This window comes from Eublepharis macularius, chromosome 9 (genome assembly GCF_028583425.1).
Source record: "Eublepharis macularius isolate TG4126 chromosome 9, MPM_Emac_v1.0, whole genome shotgun sequence".
In the NCBI taxonomy this organism is placed as follows: Eukaryota; Metazoa; Chordata; class Lepidosauria; order Squamata; family Eublepharidae; genus Eublepharis; species Eublepharis macularius.
The window spans coordinates 100,993,059-101,011,857 of record NC_072798.1 but is presented as its reverse complement, the minus strand read 5'-3'; the positions used below and the strand labels follow the sequence as shown (position 1 = coordinate 101,011,857).

The 18,799-nt window shown below is 44.2% G+C and overlaps 1 protein-coding gene across 1 annotated transcript in view; it reads left to right on the top strand.

Moving 5' to 3' along the window:
* GNAT3 (G protein subunit alpha transducin 3) overlaps nucleotides 1-4,207 on the top strand; it is a 38,184-nt gene extending 33,977 nt beyond the window's left edge. Inside the window, exons 6-8 of the mRNA XM_054988230.1 lie at nucleotides 2,337-2,466; nucleotides 2,661-2,814; nucleotides 3,500-4,207. Coding sequence (XP_054844205.1) covers nucleotides 2,337-2,466; nucleotides 2,661-2,814; nucleotides 3,500-3,690 — 475 coding nt within the window. The 3' untranslated portion in view covers nucleotides 3,691-4,207. The remainder of the gene's footprint in view (nucleotides 1-2,336; nucleotides 2,467-2,660; nucleotides 2,815-3,499) is intronic.
* The last annotated feature ends 14,592 nt before the right edge of the window (nucleotides 4,208-18,799 follow it).

The window sequence follows — 18,799 nt, the reverse complement described above, 5'->3', positions numbered from 1 at the left end:
CCCTCCTCTAATCAAAAAGAGTCCAGTAGCACCTTTAAGACTAACCAATTTTATTGTAGCATAAGCTTTCGAGAATCAAGTTCTCTTCGTCAGATGCATGATACAGTAACTGGTCAAATAATCCTCTAATCATTCACTTTCAAGATCTTCCCTATTCTCCGGGTATTCTTTTCCAAACATAGTTTGGTATGATCTTTCCGGAATGGGCACAGTTCAAGCATATTAGCCTGCCATCTAGACAGAAAGTGTGCATTTTTAAAAGGTTTTACTGACACTGGCATCTTTTTCCTTTTGTCAGCTTCCCTCCCATGGTCGCCATCCCCCATCCTGTTTTTTTAAGTAATTGCTATTTTGCTGTGGCTCAATAACTTTAGAACAATGTAATAACAATCTCAATACTAGATTCTCTGAATTCCCACCTTTCAATTTTTAAAAAAGTGTCTCTGGGCCCTTTTCTAGTGGACTTATAAAAGGAAAAGGCAATTATAAAGGGAAAGGGAATTTCATAATACATAGAAGTCTAATCATTTGACTATACAGTTTGAGGCAGAGTTATACTCTTTGAAGTCCATTGACATCAGTGGCTTTAACTCCCTCACCAAGGTGTTCTGTTGTTTTCAGTACTTTCTTTCCAGCCTGACTTATCCTCAGTATTGGAGCTGGACTGCAAAACACTGATTCAAACAACACAAAGCGGTGAGGGAAGTCATGAGGGCGTAGGCTTCCTGCATTTTCCTTTTCCTGTTTAAAAAATTGACTCCCCCTTACTTTATTTGTGAATGGGACAGATATATGGCTACCCCTGTCATGTCTACTTTGATCCTAAGATAAGATTTGAACCAGAGATGAGACACCCAGATTAATGGGTTTTTTTTTCTTTTTGCTATTCAATTACACTCGTCCACGGCCATTTCCATAATCCTTAAATGGACGGCCCACTCACTGAACGCTGCCAGCTTTCCCCAATTTCAAAACAGTAGCAGGCTGTTTGGTTTCTGTTTTGTCAGGGTCTTTTCAAGGACCACAGGAAAGTGTGCTCCCAGAAAAGGTGACAAAAACCAGAAGCCAAACAGCCTGCAATCATTTTGAAAATGGCAATGTCTGGAGTCAAGGGGAAAAGCACCCAGTGTTCAGTGGGCCATCCATTTAAGGATGCATGGAAATGGCCATTATGTGAACACAACATACAATTTCTGAGATTGTTGAAGATGAAATGCTCATTTTTAAAAATCAGAAATACATTGTGTTAATAAGCCCCAATTCATTTTTTAGAAAATAATGCTGTGGTTGTAGTTGTTCAACGGTGTTTCATCAGATTGGAGGGAGGTGTCCAGTGGGGTGCCGCAGGGCTCAGTTTTGGGCCTGGTACTTTTCAATATTTTTATCAATGATCTGGATGAAGGAGTGGAAGGACTGCTCATTAAATTTGCTGATGATACCAAATTGGGAGGAGTGGCAAACACCCACGAAGATAGAATTAAAATTCAACAAGACCTGAATACTCTGGAGAAGTGGACAGCTGTGAATAGGATGCAATTCAACAAAGACAAGTGCACAGTAGTACATCTGGGCCACAAAAATTGGAAGCACAAATACTGGATGGGGGATACACTTTTGGGCAGTAGTATATGTGAAAGAGATCTTGGGGTAAGAGTGGACTGTAAACTGAATATGAGCAGTCAGTGTGATGCAGTGGCAAAAAAGGCTAATTCAATCCTGGGTTGTATCAAAGGGGCCATAGCATCGAAATCGCAGGAGGTCATAGCCCCTCTCTATACTGCCTTGGTTAGGCCACACCTGGAGTATTGTGTGCAGTTCTGGAGGCCTCACTTCAAAAAGGATGTGGACAAAATCGAGAGGGTGCAGAGGAGAGCGACAAGAATGATCAGGGGTCTGGAGACTGAGCCCTACGAGGAAAGGCTGAGGGCCTTGGGAATGCTTAGTTTGGAGAAGAGGAGGTTGAGGGGGGACATGATTGCTCTCTTTAAATATTTGAAAGGCTGTCATTTGGAGGAGGGCAAGGAGCTGTTCCAGTTGGCAGCAGAGGGTAGGACGCGAAGCAATGGGCTAAAACTACATGCACAAAGGTACCGGCTGGATATTAGGAAAACCTTTTTCATGGTCAGAGTAGTTCAAAAGTGGGATCAGCTGCCTAGGGAGGTGGTGAGCTCCCCTTCACTGGCAGTTTTCAAGAAGAGGCTGGATGAATACTTGTCAGAGACGCTTTAGGCTGATCCTGCACTGGGCAGGGGGTTGGATTAGATGGTCTGTATGGCCCCTTCCAAATCAAAGCAGTATAGAACTATTGTCAATAAGCCATGTATTTCATTTCCTAGGATGTTTGATGTGGGAGGGCAACGATCTGAGAGGAAAAAGTGGATTCACTGCTTTGAAGGCGTGACTTGTATCATCTTCTGTGCTGCCCTCAGTGCCTATGACATGGTCCTTGTGGAAGATGAAGAAGTGGTGAGTGAATGACAACGATAAAGACTGTTTTGTGGAAGGAGTTTAGTGTAGCCTCAGATGGTATTTAAGCAGTGCTGATATTCCCTGTTCTGATAACCTTTTGAGGTTGACTCACTGAATGGCTGCTGCTTTGATTGGAAGTATATCACAGCCAGAGCAGATAACATGCTGTGATTTTCCCCCCACTTTAACAGAACAGAATGCACGAAAGCCTCCACCTATTCAACAGTATCTGCAATCACAAATACTTTGCTACCACTTCTATCGTGCTGTTTCTAAACAAGAAAGATCTCTTCCAAGAAAAGATAACTAAAGTGCATCTCAGCGTCTGCTTTCCAGAATATAATGGTAAGTTTAGTCACTCCACTTCTCTGCTTTTTGGAGAGCAGTTTCACAGATTACTTAGGGCAAACCTGGGCCTGCCACTAAATCAGACAGTCCTAGCCATCTGGCAAGCAGGCCAAGATAGATTCCATGACCAAGGGGGAGTGTCAGGTCCTGGCAGTTCGATCCCCCTAGTACTCCACTGCACACACTCCAGTGTATGAGTTAAAGTTACTTTATTAGAGATCGATCAGTATCAGCAAACACAGACAAGGTCATTGGCAGAAGTGACGTGTAAAGGTTTGGAGGGGTTCGTTATAGGGCAAGTTCCCACCTGTAGGATATGGATGGTTAGGATTCTGGCACGAAAGAGCCAGGGAGGGGGGGGGAGGGGTTTTGAGATAGGAGCAAAGAAGAACTGGAGGAGAGAAGCAAAAAATGAAGTCGTTTTTAGTTCCCAGGCTCAAGCTGGCGCTCAAGGACACATTCTCAAGTGGCTGCAAAAACAAAAGTAGACACCTGTAAGATAAGTAACTCCCAGTCAAACAGGTCCCTGATATGCAACTTCATATACTCTCAGAGGATCAGTAGAGAGCACAGAATACAGAAAAATACTAATGGCAGATATGTAGACAGACGTATATGACAGGGAGTTTTAAGAAGTGTGACACACTTTATGGACAGTCTCTTTTCTTCTCCCTTCAACTAGGATCAAACACCTTTGAAGATGCAGGAAATTATATCAAAAACCAATTCCTAAATCTGAACATCAGAAAAAATGATAAGGAGGTATACACCCACATGACTTGTGCTACAGACACACAGAATGTTAAGTTTGTCTTTGATGCTGTGACAGATATCATCATCAAAGAGAACCTGAAGGATTGTGGCCTCTTCTAGCTCTTCACCTGGTTTTTTGATTCCTGTATTTCACTGGCCTCTCTTTCATATGCAAGGAGTCTCTGATTAAAAGAAAAATAGAAATGATATTCTATGAACCAGGGCTTTGGGGGCAGCTAGCACGATAGAGTTATATCACAGTTTAAACTCTCCAATTTAGTCTGCAGTCCTATGCAGTTACACCCTTCCAGGTCCAGGCCCATTGAAATCAATGGGTGTACAAAGGTGTAACTGCTTAAGATTGCACTGTTGATAAAGTTACTACAGCATGGGCTCTTAACAACATTATTTCTTTCTCTCTTGCTATATTTTTGCAATTCGAACTTGAATATATCCAAGGAAACGCCTGTGAATCTTGCTGAGAATTTCAATTTACTGCATCTTTTCCGAGTATTAAATAAACTCAGTTGTAAACAGTTGCCTGGTCACCTCTGCCTGCAACATCCTTCTTTGTTCTCTAAAACGTTGGCATAGCACTGTGGTTTGCATTGTTGTGCTGACATTAATTCAAGTGCTTGTGAACCTCCAAATTATTAAAGGTATAATCCAGTCAAAGTTATTGTCAGACACTGTTCTATTGCTGGGAGGGGCAGTACAAATCTAATCAGGCAAGGATTGAGAGTTTTTATTTTACAAACCCTCATAAGGGTCACCAAGGTAGATAACCAATTAAAACACACATAATAAAATTACATCTTAAAAACCATTAAAACCAACAAAACCTGCATAATTAAACAAATAAAACCAGAACTAAAATACACATGAAAAATGTAACAAGAACATTTAAAACATTGGGCGGGAAGGAGGGATCACTGAGGGAATGCCATACAAAACAAAAAAGTCTTCACCCAAGTTGATTCAAAATGGGGCTCAGGGCTTTGCAGCTAAGCTTGTTATGGGGTAGGGGGTTTCTTTTTCTGAAACTCTTTTTAATATATAGCCACTGATCAGAGCTGCTGTATAGCACAGTGGTTAAGTGGTTTGGCTGCAAATCAGCACTCTACGGGTTCAAATCCTACTACTGCCATGAGCCTTGGGTAAGCCCCAGCTCCCCAGCTGTATTGTGGTGATGATAATAATGCTAACTTGAGACACTAATCTGTCTAGAAGAGTGGTATATAAGTGCAGTTATAATGATTCCTCTTGTCCTCTTTTTTTCTCCTTTAAGATCAGTATTTCTCTTTCATTTCTCTTCAAAGAGAAATCAAGGCACCTCTTTGTAACGTCAGCCCTTGCAGTTGTTCTCTGTTATACATCCCACAGTGATGCTCTCGCAGAAGGAGAGGAAGGCTTGGGAAGGTATTGCCTGCTTCTGAGCATTTACAGAGTAAAATTCTAGAATTTTCCAGGACACTTCTTCCTGTCCCTCCTCTCTTCAAAATTCTCTTCGATCAAAAAAGTAATTGATTAGAAACGGTCTCCAAATGCCTAAAAAGTGGAAAATAAAAGGATTGTTGGATATCAGGGAGAAACTAGGTAAAGAGCAATTAAGAGAATTTCTCTAAACAACCCTATTTGTGGCAGTTCAACCCCCTCAAGAGATGGGTTGCTTCATTTGCATTCACTGCAGGTTATCTTGAACCAAGAGGAGCCCCACTCAAAATGTATTGTGTTTTGTTTACAAATTCATGGACAACAGTAGCCAGGTTTTCATCTTCCAAATGTTACTTAACTATGACAGGGTAACAGGGCAACAGGGTAGCCAGGATTCTAACAGATCCCTTGATTTCCAAACTCAAGTACACACATTCCTTCAGAACAAGTTCCATTCACTTCCAGTAATGCCCTTTCCCCCTCTGCCTGGATGACCAATGGGAAAGATGCAGAGCATTCCATCACTTATGGGCAGGACATTAATTTGCAAACAAGCAGAGCCACAGAAAGCGGGGCTGGTTATAAAGCTGGTGCTCCGGCCGGATCTGGAACTCATATCAAGGGGTGTACAAGGAGGGATAGGGTGCTTCATGTTTCTTCATTATGACCAGAGATACTCACAAGGCGCCCTGACCTGGATAGCCCAGGTGAGTTGGATGTCATCAGATCTCAGAAGCTAAGCAGGGTCGGCCTTGGTTAGTAGTTGAATGGGAGACCTCCAACGAAGACCGGGGCCGCAGAGGCAGGCAATGGCCAACCACCTCTGGTAGTCTCTTGCCATGGAAACCCCACCAGGAGGTCACTATAAAACAACTATGACTTGATTGCACTTTCCACACTCACAAGGTAAAACCAGATATAAGGTTGTCAGTCTCCAGGTGGGGCCCGGAGATCTCCAAGAATTACAGCTGATCTTCAGATGACAGACATCAAGTTGCCTGGAGAAAGTGGCTGCTTTGGAAGGTGGACTCTGTGGCATTATACCCTGCTAAGGTCACTGCCTTCCTCAAGCTTCACCCCCCAAATCTCTAGGAATTTCCCAACCTCGAGCTGGCAACCATACAATGAGCAATAAAGAGCTGCTCTCCACAATGGGAAGACTGCAACAACTGCCCCCTTCTCATACACGAAACGTGTCATAAGAGGTACATGTGACATGACACAGAAGGTTTGTGCCTCTGGTCCACATAATTGGCTGCCAGCAGGGATGGGCATAGGAACACACTACCCATCTAACAGATAGCCCCATTATTTCATTTCCTTATCAATTTTATTCCTCTAATTTTTTTTTACAGTTCTGTGCAGTTTATGGTGTGGCAATAAGGTGGTCGGCCTCCCATTTACCTGGGAGGAAAAAAATGGTCTCTACATACTGATGCTCTAGGAATTTCCCCTAGTCTATAATGTGGTAAGGAGTAAGGCCATAAAGACACGGGGAGCCAGCCTACACTGTCACACATAAATGATATAACCTCTTCCCCAAATTCGACCCTTCTCAGGTACCATCCCCTCTTCCCCAAATATCCCAGCATTTGTTGAGGCAGTGTTGGGAAACCTAGAAGGTGGTACATTTGTTCAGTCTAGCAAGCAAGCCTGACTTTGGAAGCCTTTATAAGGGCCAGGGAAGTATAACCTGAGCTGCTCTGAATGACAGATGGAAGGAGGCTTCCTTGTGTTATTTGGCTAGCCTCCTTACAGTTTTTTCCATTAGCCAGAACTGGGTGGCTGGTGCATAGACTGAATCTTTCCCCAGTGATCACCACTTCAAGACTCAACTTTGGTTCAGATCCTGACAAACTCACAACAGTGCTGAATAAGGTTGCCAGGTCTCCCTGGCAACTGATAGGGGGTGGGAGGCCATACTTACTGGTCTTGACTGCCTTTGCTCTTGCATGCTCCTGGTCTGCATGTGACAACACTACTTTTAGAACTGAAATCATCACACTGATTGTGAGAATAAGAACATAAGAACATAAGCAAAGCCATGTTGGATCAGGCCAGTGGCCCATCCAGTCCAACATTCTGTCACACACAGTGGCTAGAAATCCAGTGCCATCTAAAGGACTGTCAGTGAGGCCAGGACACCAGAAGCCCTCCCACTGCCTTCCTTCCAGCACCAAGACAACAGAGCACCACCTCCCCACAAAGAGAATACCATCTATCTCCTGTGGCTAATAGCCACTGATGGACCTCTGCTCCATATATTTGTCCAGTCCCCTCTTGAAGCTGGCAATGCTTGTAGCTGCCACCACCTCCTGTGGCAACGAATTCCATGTGTTTATCACCCTTTGTGTAAAGTAGTATTTTCTTCTATCTGTTCTAACCCGACTGCTCAATAATTTCATAGAGTGCCCACGAGTTCTTGTATTGTGAGAAAGGGAGAAAAACACATCTTTCTCGACCTTCTCTAACCCGTGCATTATCTTGTAAACCTCTATCATGTCTCCCCTCAGTCGTCTTTTCTCCAGGCTAAAGAGCCCCAAGCGCCTCAATCTTTCCTCATAGGGAAAGTGTTCCAACCCTTTAATCATTTTAGTTGCCCTTCTCTGTACTTTTTCCAGTGCTATGATATCTTTTTTAAGGTGTGGCGACCAGAACTGTACACAGTACTCCAAATGAGGCCTCACCATCGATTTATACAGAGGCATTATGATACCGGCTGATTTGTTTTCAATCCCTTTCCTAATAACCCCTAGCATAGCATTAGCTTTTTTTATGGCAGTCGCACACTGTGCTGACGTTTTTAGTGAGTTATCTATCATGACTCCAAGATCTCTCTCTTGGTCAGTCTCCGCCAGTTCAGACCCCATCAACTTGTATTTATATTTTGGATTTTTGGTTCCAATGTGCATTACTTTGCACTTGGCTACATTGAACCTCATTTGCCACATGGATGCCCACTCTTCTAGCCTCGACAGATCCCTTTGTAGTGCCTCACAATCCTCTCTGGCTTTCACCACCCTGAACAATTTCGTGTCATCTGCAAATTTAGCCACTTCACTGCTTAATCCCAATTCCAAACCATTAATAAACAAGTTAAAAAGCATTGGACCCAATACCGACCCCTGTGGCACCCCACTGCTCACCACCCTCCACTGTGAGAAGTGCCCGTTTATGCTCACTCTCTGTTTCCTATTAATTAGCCAGTTTTCGATCCACAAGAGGACTTGGCCCTTTATCCCATAGCTACTGAGCTTACTTAGGAGCCTTTGATGAGGAACTTTGTCAAAAGCTTTCTGGAAGTCAAGATAAACAATATCTATCGGGTCTCCCTTGTCCACTTGTTTGTTCACTCCCTCAAAGAACTCTAACAGATTGGTGAGACAAGATCTTCCCTTACAGAACCCATGCTGAGTTTTCCTCATCAGCTTTTGGTCATCAATGTGCCCACTAATTTTATTTTTGATAATAGTTTCCACCAACTTACCCGGTATTGACGTCAGGCTGACTGGCCTGTAATTTCCCGGATCTCCCCTGGAACCTTTTTTAAAGATGGGGACAACATTAGCTACCTTCCAGTCCTCAGGAACAGATGCAGAGTTTAATGACAGATTACATATTTTTGTGAGGAGATCTACAAGTTCACACTTGAGTTCTTTCAGAACTCTTGGATGTATGCCATCTGGGCCCGGTGATTTATCAGTTTTTAAATTATCTAGCAGTCGCATAACCTCCTCTCTCGTCACCTCAATGTGACTCAGGTCTTTCCAAACCCCTCCCAAAGTCAGTGCTTCCGGAGTGGGCATGCACTTCTTATCTTCCACAGTGAAGACAGAAGCAAAGAACGCATTCAGCTTCTCGGCCATTTCCCTATCACCCTTTAGTAATCCTTTTACGCCTTGGTCATCCAAGGGCCCCACGGCCTCCCTAGCTGGTTTCCTACTTCTAATATATTTAAAGAATTGTTTATTGTTTTTCTTTATGTTCTTTGCAATATGCTCCTCATATTCCCTTTTTGCCTGTCTGATCACAGACTTGCACTTTTTTTGCCACAGCTTATGCTCCTTTTTATCAACCTCACTCCGACTAGTTTTCCACTGCCTAAAAGAATCCTTTTTACCTTTTACAGCTTCTATTACATTGCTTGTTAACCATGCTGGCCTTTTCCTAAACCTATTTGTGCCTTTCCTAACCAGCGGTATATATTTAATTTGAGCTTCCAGGATTGTAGTTTTAAATAGTCTCCAAGATTCCCCAAGTGTTTTGACCTTTTTTACTTTCCCTTTCAGTTTCTTCTTCACGTACCCCCTCATCTCAGAAAAGTTACCCCTTTTGAAGTTAAACATGGCTGTGTTGGTCTTATTTGGCAATTTCCTATTTATACATATGTTGTACTCAATAACATTATGGTCACTGTTCCCAAGTGGTGCAATCACATTTACATCTCTCACCAGGTCTTCAGCATTACTGAGGACCAAATCCAGGATCACCTCTCCCCTAGTAGGTTCTGTAACCATCTGTTCCATAGCACAGTCATTGAGACAGTCTAGAAACTCACTTTCTCTCCCCCGATTCGAACACCCATTGGCCCAGTCAATGTGTGGGTAGTTAAAATCACCCATTACAACACAGTTTTTTTGTTTAGCAGCCATCTTTAATCCTGTCATCATTTTATAATCCTCCTCTATTTTCTGATCTGGAGGGCGATAACAAACTCCCACAGTTAAGTTTCCATTTGGGCCCGTAATTTCAACCCATAGCATTTCCAGAAGCGAATCTAATTCAGTTACCTTCTCAATCTTACTGGAATGTATACCTTCTCTGACATATAGAGCCACCCCACCACCAACCCTTCCCTCCCTATCCTTCCGATATAATTTATATCCAGGAATCACCGTGTCCCACTGATTTTCCTCATCCCACCAAGTTTCTGATATGCCCACAATGTCTATGGATTCGCCCAACACTAAACATTCCAGCTCCCCAATTTTACCTCGGACACTTCTAGCATTTGTATATAAACACCTGTAACTTCCCCGGCACACTTTGCCTCGAGACGTAGTTAGGTCATCTGCACTGTTTGTCTCCATCTCAGTTGACAACTCTAATCTATCTCCCTGTAGAAGTGTTATACCTAGCCCTTCATCTCTCTGAGATGAACCATCCTGAACCAGAGACACTTTATCTCTTGTCGGCTTTCCCCTAGCATTTAGTTTAAAAACTGCTCTGCCACCTTTTTGATTTTAAGTGCCAGCAGCCGGGTTCCTTCTCGGGACAAGTGGAGACCGTCTCTCTTGTACAGCTCCCGCTTGTCCCAAAAAGAATCCCAGTGCCTAACAAACTTGAACCCTTCCTCCCTACACCATCGTCTCATCCACGCATTGAGACTCCTGATCTGCGTTTGTCTCTCTGGCCCTGCGCGTGGAATAGGTAGCACTTCTGAGAAGGCTACCTTGGAGGTCCTGGCCTTGAGTCTCCTGCCTAACAGCCTAAATTTTTGTTCCAAGACCTCACGACTGCATTTCCCAACATCGTTGGTTCCAACATGGACCACGACCGCTGACTCTTCCCCAGCACTATCTACCAGCCTATCTATAACACGCGTAATGTCCGCTACCTTCGCACCAGGCAGGCAAGTCACCATACGGTCAGAACGCGGTTGTGCCACCCAGCTATCTACTTGTCTAAGGATCGAATCACCAACTACCAAGAGCCTCCCTCCCGCCCCACCCAGGGATGGTTCCTTGATGCGAAAGGAAACCTGCTCACCAACTGAAGAAGAGGTCCCTTCTGAGGGCATGTTCCCCTTATCCTCAATACGGTGCCCTGATTCCACAAGATCCTCATTCTCCTTGACAACAAGAACGCTGCCATTTTTAGAGTGGGACACATCTGTCCTGTCCCTGAGAATCTTGTCCTCGTGCCTATCTAACTGTCTCCGCTTCTCCAGGTCAGCCACCTTGGCCTCAAGGGTACGTACTCGTTCCCTGAGAACCAGGAGCTCCTTGCAGCGAGCACACATCCAGGACTTCTGACCAGAAGGCAGATAGTCATACATGTGACACTCAGTGCAATACACTGGAAAGCCCCCAACCCCCTGCTGGCATTCTGACTTCATTATTCTGTTTTAGGAATAACACACTAAGAGGAAGAAAACGGCTATGATCCCCCGGCTAAGAGCCACAGGCCAAGAGCCCTTTAGCTCTCGCCCTTCGGCTCGCGCCAAAGGCTCGCGCCCCTGCCCAGCAGTTGCCTTTTCAATGCAAAAGGTCACTTCCTGCTAAGCACAGGAGGTGAGCACAAAGGGGGTGTGTGGCTTGTACTCCAGCAACCCCCAGCAGCCTTACAAACACACTCACCCTCAAACACAATCAAGCCCAAACACACTCAGCCTCAAAACTACACTCAAATCAACACAAAACTACACACAAAAAGCCCCAAAGCTAGAGAGGACCACCCTTAGCTTCTCAGCTTAACCCACCACAGCCAAGAAAGGCAAAAAGCCCTTACCGAGAATGCTCGTACACTTTGCATGGGGCCAGTTCTTTAAGAAACAGCCTGTTGGGAGCAGAAATTGGACCTGTGTGAAGAGAGGGGGCACTTGCACAGCAAGCGTGATGACATCACTTCCAGAAATTATAGTGTTGCACCTGGCAGAAGTGTACACACCATGCATTTGTCTGGGTTGCCTGCCCGCTATGGGTGATCACTGGGCAGCGTCTCACTTCCTGCCAATTGCCAGTGATTGGCAGGCAGGGAGCAAACTGCTGGAAGCTTGCCACCATTTGTGGACACCTGGAAACCCCAGTACTGAATTTAGCTATGTTTGTAAAAGGAACAATGTATGCTCATCTAGTAGGCCTCTGCCCCATGTGATTTAGTTGTTTGCATATTAGCTCCTGAAATATAATCCTGCCACTGATTTATTATATGCATGCATAGATGTTATTATTCAATAAATCTTTTCCAAAATAAACACTGTGAGCCACAGAAGCATTTTTTAAAAGCCTTGTAATATAAATAGCAGGATGGCCTCAGAAAGTGCAAGAGCATAAAAGGGAACTGCAAAACCCCGACATTTGAATTCTTGCCACAATGCACTTGGAGTGAAAGAATAAAAGGATAGATGGAACTTAACTATCAATCAATGGGCAAAACAGGATGCATTTCATAATGGAAATTTTGTACATTATAGGAATGGACTGTACAAACAGTAGCAGATATCACAAATATTATGGGTCTCCATCAGTCCATAAAAAGTTGGATTATATGAAAGAAAGCACTATTCTCATTAACAATTTTCTACAAAGATACTGACTACAGCTAAATCTAGAGTGGCGAGAATTGGAAGGGCAGAACTACTTACGGTGAGACAGAAGAGTGTAGAAGAGCGTATCCATTGGGCTCTAGATTACACATCTTTGGCACTGATCATTGGCAGGGTGATCAGACATCACTGGCATATAGTAGAACATCTGCTAGGATGTGAATGTGTACCTTTTGTAGGTTATCGAAGAACTAGTAGCTTGAAGGATTTACTTGTACATTCAGATATGAAGAATAGGGGTAAGCCAAGAGACTTGCCAAAGGGACATTTTAGTTGCAGACATTGGAATGTCTGCACTTTGGCATGGACAGGAAGTAACATAAACCTTGAACAATTAAGGAGGGTCATAATAACTCCCTATGATTTCTTGACGTGCAATACCCAAGGTGTAGTATATTTGATTGAAAGCCCTTGTAAGAAAATATATATTGGTAGCACAACATGGGCAGTCAGAACGAGGATACAAGAACACAGTCTAAAATTAGAGGAAAAAATAGAGAAGCACCCTTAACAGTGCATTATTTACAGTGTAACCATCATGAGAGGGAATTAAGGTTTTGTGTGCTAGAAATAGTAGAAATAGTGGCTTCCTTGCACATCAGAGCTATGCAGACGTGTCTTGCTTCATCAAGACCACAAGAGAGAGACAAGAAACCACAGCAATGCAGGAAGAGAGGAGGAGTCATATAGAAGCTTCTGGCTAAGAGACAAAGAGAGGCATCTCATATAAGCTAAAGCTCCGGTGTCCAGGCATCCTGAGTTGCCTCAATTCCAACAGTCCAAAGGAAAAAATGAGTGCAGGAAATGCATGTATACTGTTCTGGGCTGTTCGGAGGAAAAGCAGGATAAAAATATGCTGGTCAGACAGACTGCCTGTAGTTCAAGCAAGTTATTTTGACATAAGCATGTACAAATACTTTTATTCAGGATCTGGGGCTTTTCCCCCCAAGGATTCAGTGTTAACCTCAGAGCCCTGTGGAAATGGTTTCTAAGAACCTGGCATTTCCTTCCTTGATGTAATATTAATGTCACACAGAGCGCCACAGAAATCAAGTGCTCTGTTCTGCTGCGGCTTGTGGGGGGTACCTCTGTCTAGTGAATACACAGCAGATGCTTCCGCTGAGAGTCACCACAATGTGAGCAGAGCAGATTAAATAATAACCCACTTTTAAGCACCAGCAGAACAAAATACATGCTCTGTAAGATCAATTAAAAGAACCCCCACATAGGAAGCGCTTTTCATTTTCATATCTGAGCTGCTACAACTTGATTCCAGTTCATTTTTTGACACCTGAGAGTGTGTGTGGTGTAAAGTGTCAGGATCTGTCATGTTCTTAACCTGAGTTACGCCATATTAAATGGATAGTTGTTAGTCTTTCTCTCCCTCCAGGTCCAGATGTTATTTTGACCACGCTTTCCATGGGAGAGAATACTCTTATCTGTTTCCACAGCCAGAGACCTTGATGAGCCGAGCCTCATCAAGGAAGATGGGGGGATGCTGGGAATGAAGGGTTTGATGTTTCACATGTTGTGCTTTCTTTTCCCATTCTCGACAATGACTGTGTTCAGCTAAGGTCCATCCTGGGCCTTGGAATATGGATACTTGTATCAGAGCCTAGTCTTTCAATAAAACCTTTTGAAATCAAGAAATTGTGCTTCTTGCAGAAGGGGGAGATGAACTCCCCCCATAGTCCATAGTCCGACATTTTGCCGAGAATCCCTACTTTTACTCCCCCGACCCCTCACCCAGGGAGGATGGATACCAGTGGGAATCTGACTGATCCATCTGTACCTGGACAGGAGGGTGCCGGGACTACTGAACTGCCTGCCGGTGGTACCGGGCAGGATCAAGCGACTCATGAGGGAGCTCGCCCTAGAACGAGTGGGATTTGTGAACGGGAACAGCTGCTATCATTGCCAACTCCTCGGCAGTGGGGCTCCAGACCCAGGGAATCCAGAGAGAGGCGAGCTGGCACCATGTTCTCCCGCTCAATGATTGATCTCAGTCAGACCGTCGGGTCGACGGAGCAGGGAGCAACGGGAGGACCTGTTTAGGAAACGGGTCGCCTATCCACACTCTCGGCGGGCGCTACTTGGACCAGCCCCCAGCAGTGGTTTAGATGGGATGCGGAGGCCGGGTGCCTGGTGGAGGATGTCCAATGGGGGGGAGGCCAGTGGGCCTCAGAACTGGGACACTACGCGCAATGAACTTTTAAGCTGGGATTACACTGATGTGGGCTCAACTGGAACTGGGGATGCTGGTGCAGGAGCCCCAGAGGCAGATCCACATTGGAACCGATTACAAAATCAAGCTCATGTGGTACGGTATGGAATACTGGCCATTACGGGAATGGCCAAGGGCTGGATGGCTAGTGCTGTGGAAGGGCAGGAACCCCCAAGAGAAACCGCGGCCGGTGAAGATTGGGTACCAGGAGTTTAGGGTGATGCTGCGGAAGAAGCGGATAGACAGCAGCGTGACTGGGAAGAGACCCTGCTCGGGCCGGATCAGACCGGGCCAGCCGAGGGGGAGGAGGTAGATTACAGCACTCCTGCCCATTACCGGCGACTAGAAGGCCGGCTGGATGCGATGGAAGGAGACCTGGCCCAAGCTGTCTATCTAATAGGTCTGCTGGTGCAAGGAGATGGCTCTCAAGCCCAGCAGGTGGGAGGGGCACACGCTAAAGCGCAACTGGCCCCGACGCTGCCTGCTCCAGGACCCCAGTCACTGGTTCAAGCCCAGCCGGGACCTCAACAGCCGGTGCAGCCACCAGCTACTCAAGTTCCGCAGCCACAGCAGCCGCCGCCACCACCTCCAGCCCCGGTCCCACAACCGCTGCCCCAGCAGCAGCCAGTGAAACCTGCGCAAGCCGGACTTCCGGTTTGGGATTCATGGAGGTCTGAAGCAGCTCCATTCGCGGAGCTGACCGGACTGCCGTTTTAAGCGGCCGGCGGGGGAAATCTAGCCCGCGGCCGACTGCTCTCAGGCGGAGAGCAGGCAAAGAACGCTCAAGACCCTAGGGTGTGCTAGATCTCGGACGAGGGGGGGCTCTGCACAACGGGTCCCCTCCCGATCCTTGAGGTCCCACCCTGCGACAGGTCGGCTACGATCTCTGCGGCAGTTCTGGGGCCAATTCGGCTGGCATAAGACCTACATACCCAAGCTTCGATTGGGGAAAGAAGTGGAGAGGAGAAGTTATAATCGAAACAGTGATTACAGCCCGAGAAAAGTGAAAGAGAAGGTAAAGATCACTATCTTCTGATACGGGACAGATTGATAAAAGCAGAGAGGAAGAAAAGTAGATTTTCAAACTGCAACAGGCTAATAATAAGGAGGGGAAGACTCGGCAAGAGTTGTATTTGAAAAGAGACTAAGTTTAAAGAAGTTATTAAAGAAATTGGACTATTGTTTTGAATCCTTGCGGTTATGGAGCTGTGAGAAAAAGATACCATCGCGAGACCTACTGTGGGAAGTCGGGAGACAGGAAGTACGTAATAACAATAGAGTTGCTGGAGAGAAGCGGCCCTTGCCGGAGGGCAGGAAGAAGGGAATCGCCATCTTTGAAAGGGGAAGGGTCGCGGCTTCAGCGGAAAAGGAAGTAAGCCATCTTGGATTACAAAATCATAGAGGAATCATAGAGAAAAGACGCCCGACATTTTGGACTCTTTAAAAATTAATTTTTGCAAGAAGACCGGGACATTTGAAATAAAAAGACATTTAAATTTTACGCCACGGAGTTAAGGAAGAGAGCGGACTCGTGGGAGCGAGCCAAAGCAAGCCCCACGATGTCAAAAAAAGAGTGGCAATCGGCAATAGAAAACCTGGACAAAAAACTTTTAGATGTGATTAAAGAACTTAAGGACACGAAATTGGAGCTGATTAAAGAGGTTAAAGAGGTCAAACAGACAGTAAAATCGGAGCTGTCAGAAGTGAAAAAAGGTATGGAAACAATACAAAGTGAACTACAAGGAACGCAGCAGAGAGTTAAAACAGTAGAAGACGCGATGGAGAACTTAGCAGACACGCAACAAACAGAGATGAGACTGATGAGGGGAAGAATGTCGGTTGCAGAAACTAAACACATGGAGAAGCAGCTACGGTTTCGTGGCTTGCCAGAAGTGGAAGGAAAGTCAGCGCAAGAACAGATGACTGAGGTGTTAGCTGAATACCTGGGGAAGGAGGAGGAGGAAGTTGTGGCTATCCTAGATGTGGCATACCGTGTAAATTCGAGAATTGCAACCCAGAGGAAACTACCAAGAGACGTGATTGTGCAGTTTACGACACGAAATATGAAAGAGAAGATTGTGACAAAACAGTTTCAAGATCCATTGGAGATTGATGGCAAGACGATTATCATAATGAAGGAATTACCCAGGTCAGTGTTATTAGACCGGAAAAAATATAAAGTGCTAATTCAGATCTTGAAGGACATGAAAATCAGGTACAGATGGGAGTTACCAGAAGGTGCGTCCTTTGAGTTTGGAGGGGCCAAAAAGCGTATCAGATCTGAGCGAGAGATGGAGCGATTTATAAGGGACAATGAAAAGGACTTACCAACAAGATCATGAGTATGGAGTGTAAAGTTTTATCTTGGAATGTAAATGGACTAAACTCACCAAACAAGAGAAAAAGTATTTTCCACTGGCTATTAAAACAAAAATGTGATATTGTTTGCTTGCAAGAAACCCATATTCGAAAGCAGGATGCAAAATATTTAAAAATGGGGAAACTGGGCAATGAATTTGTAGCGGCCTCTAATAAGAAAAAAAGAGGAGTGGTGTTGTATATAAAAGAGGAGCTACAGCCAAAATTTGTAATAAAAGACGTGGAAGCCAGATTTATAGCAGTGGAATGTACATGGAACTTAAAAAAAGTATTGGTAGTTGGAATTTATGCACCTAACGGTGCAAAAGAGAGCTTCTTTGAGGATTTGAGGAAGCAATTAGATGATCTTTCATACGACCAGATAATTCTTGCTGGAGACTTTAATGGAGTGACGAACTTGGAATTAGATAAAAAGACATCAACTGTACAAAAGAAAAGAGGATTGTTACCAAAGCTTTTTTTTGAGCTGATACAACAGGAGACTTTAGAAGATGTATGGAGAAGAGAAAATCCTAAAAGTAGACAATTTACTTTTTACTCTTCAAGACACTGTACACTATCGAGAATTGATATGATCTGGGCCTCAAAAGACTTAGCGTTATGGACTAAGGAGGTAGAAATAATGCCGATGGTAGACTCAGATCATAACCCAATCATGTGGAAATTAGGGAGGAGGAGAAAAAGGAAAGCATGGAGAATAAATGAGGACTTGTTACAGGAAGGAGAGAACGTGGAGATGTTGAGAAGAGAGACAAAGTTCTTCATACAATATAACGTGAATAAAGAAGTACCAACTGACAAAGTTTGGGATGCCTATAAGGCGGTAATAAGGGGCATACTAATGGACTTAAATGGCAGAGTGAGAAAAAAGAAAGAGGAGAAGAGACAAGAGATTGAGGAGAAAATAAAAACCAAAGAAATACAGTTAAAAAAGAGACCAGGGAAAAAGAAATTATACCAGGAAATTAAAATACTTCAAGAACAGCTGACAGCAATGAATAATAAAGAATTGGAGTGGAACCTTAAAAGACTGAATCAGAAAGTGTTTGAAGGAGCAAATAAACCTGGAAAGTATTTGGCATGGCAACTAAAAAAGAGAAGGGAAAAGAAAATAATAAACAAAATATGTGAGGACAATAAAACGTATCTGGAACAGACTACCATTAGTAGAGCCTTTTACAAATTCTACGCTAAGTTATACAATAAGAAAGAGGTGAATAAAGAATCAATAGCGACATATTTGGAGAAAATGAAACTCCCAGTAATTTCGGAAGCTTGGAGAAATAGACTGAATAATGAAGTAACGGATGAGGAAATAAGTAAGGCAATACAATCTGTAAATCTGGGAAAGGCGCCAGGGCCAGATGGACTTACGGCTAAATTTTACAAGACAATGGCCAATGAACTGGCACCATTCCTAAAAGAGGTGATCAACGGAGTTTTAAAGGATCAACGGATTCCAGGTACCTGGAATGAAGCGAATATATCACTGATCCCTAAAGAAGGCCAAGATTTGACAAACGTGAAAAATTATAGACCTATATCGCTACTTAATAATGACTATAAAATCTTTGCGAAGATACTGGCGGAGAGACTGAAGGGGTGGCTTTCGGAAGTTATTGAGGAGGAACAAGCAGGCTTTTTGCCAGACAGACAAATCAGAGACAACTTGAGGACAGTGATAAATGCTATTGAATACTATGATAAGCGTTGTGATAAGGAGGTTGGTTTCTTCTTTGTTGATGCTGAAAAGGCGTTTGATAATTTAAACTGGGACTTTATGTTTGCCACTATGGAAAAGCTACAAATGGGAGAAAGATTCATTAGAGCAATTAAGGAAATTTACAGAGACCAGAATGCAGCAA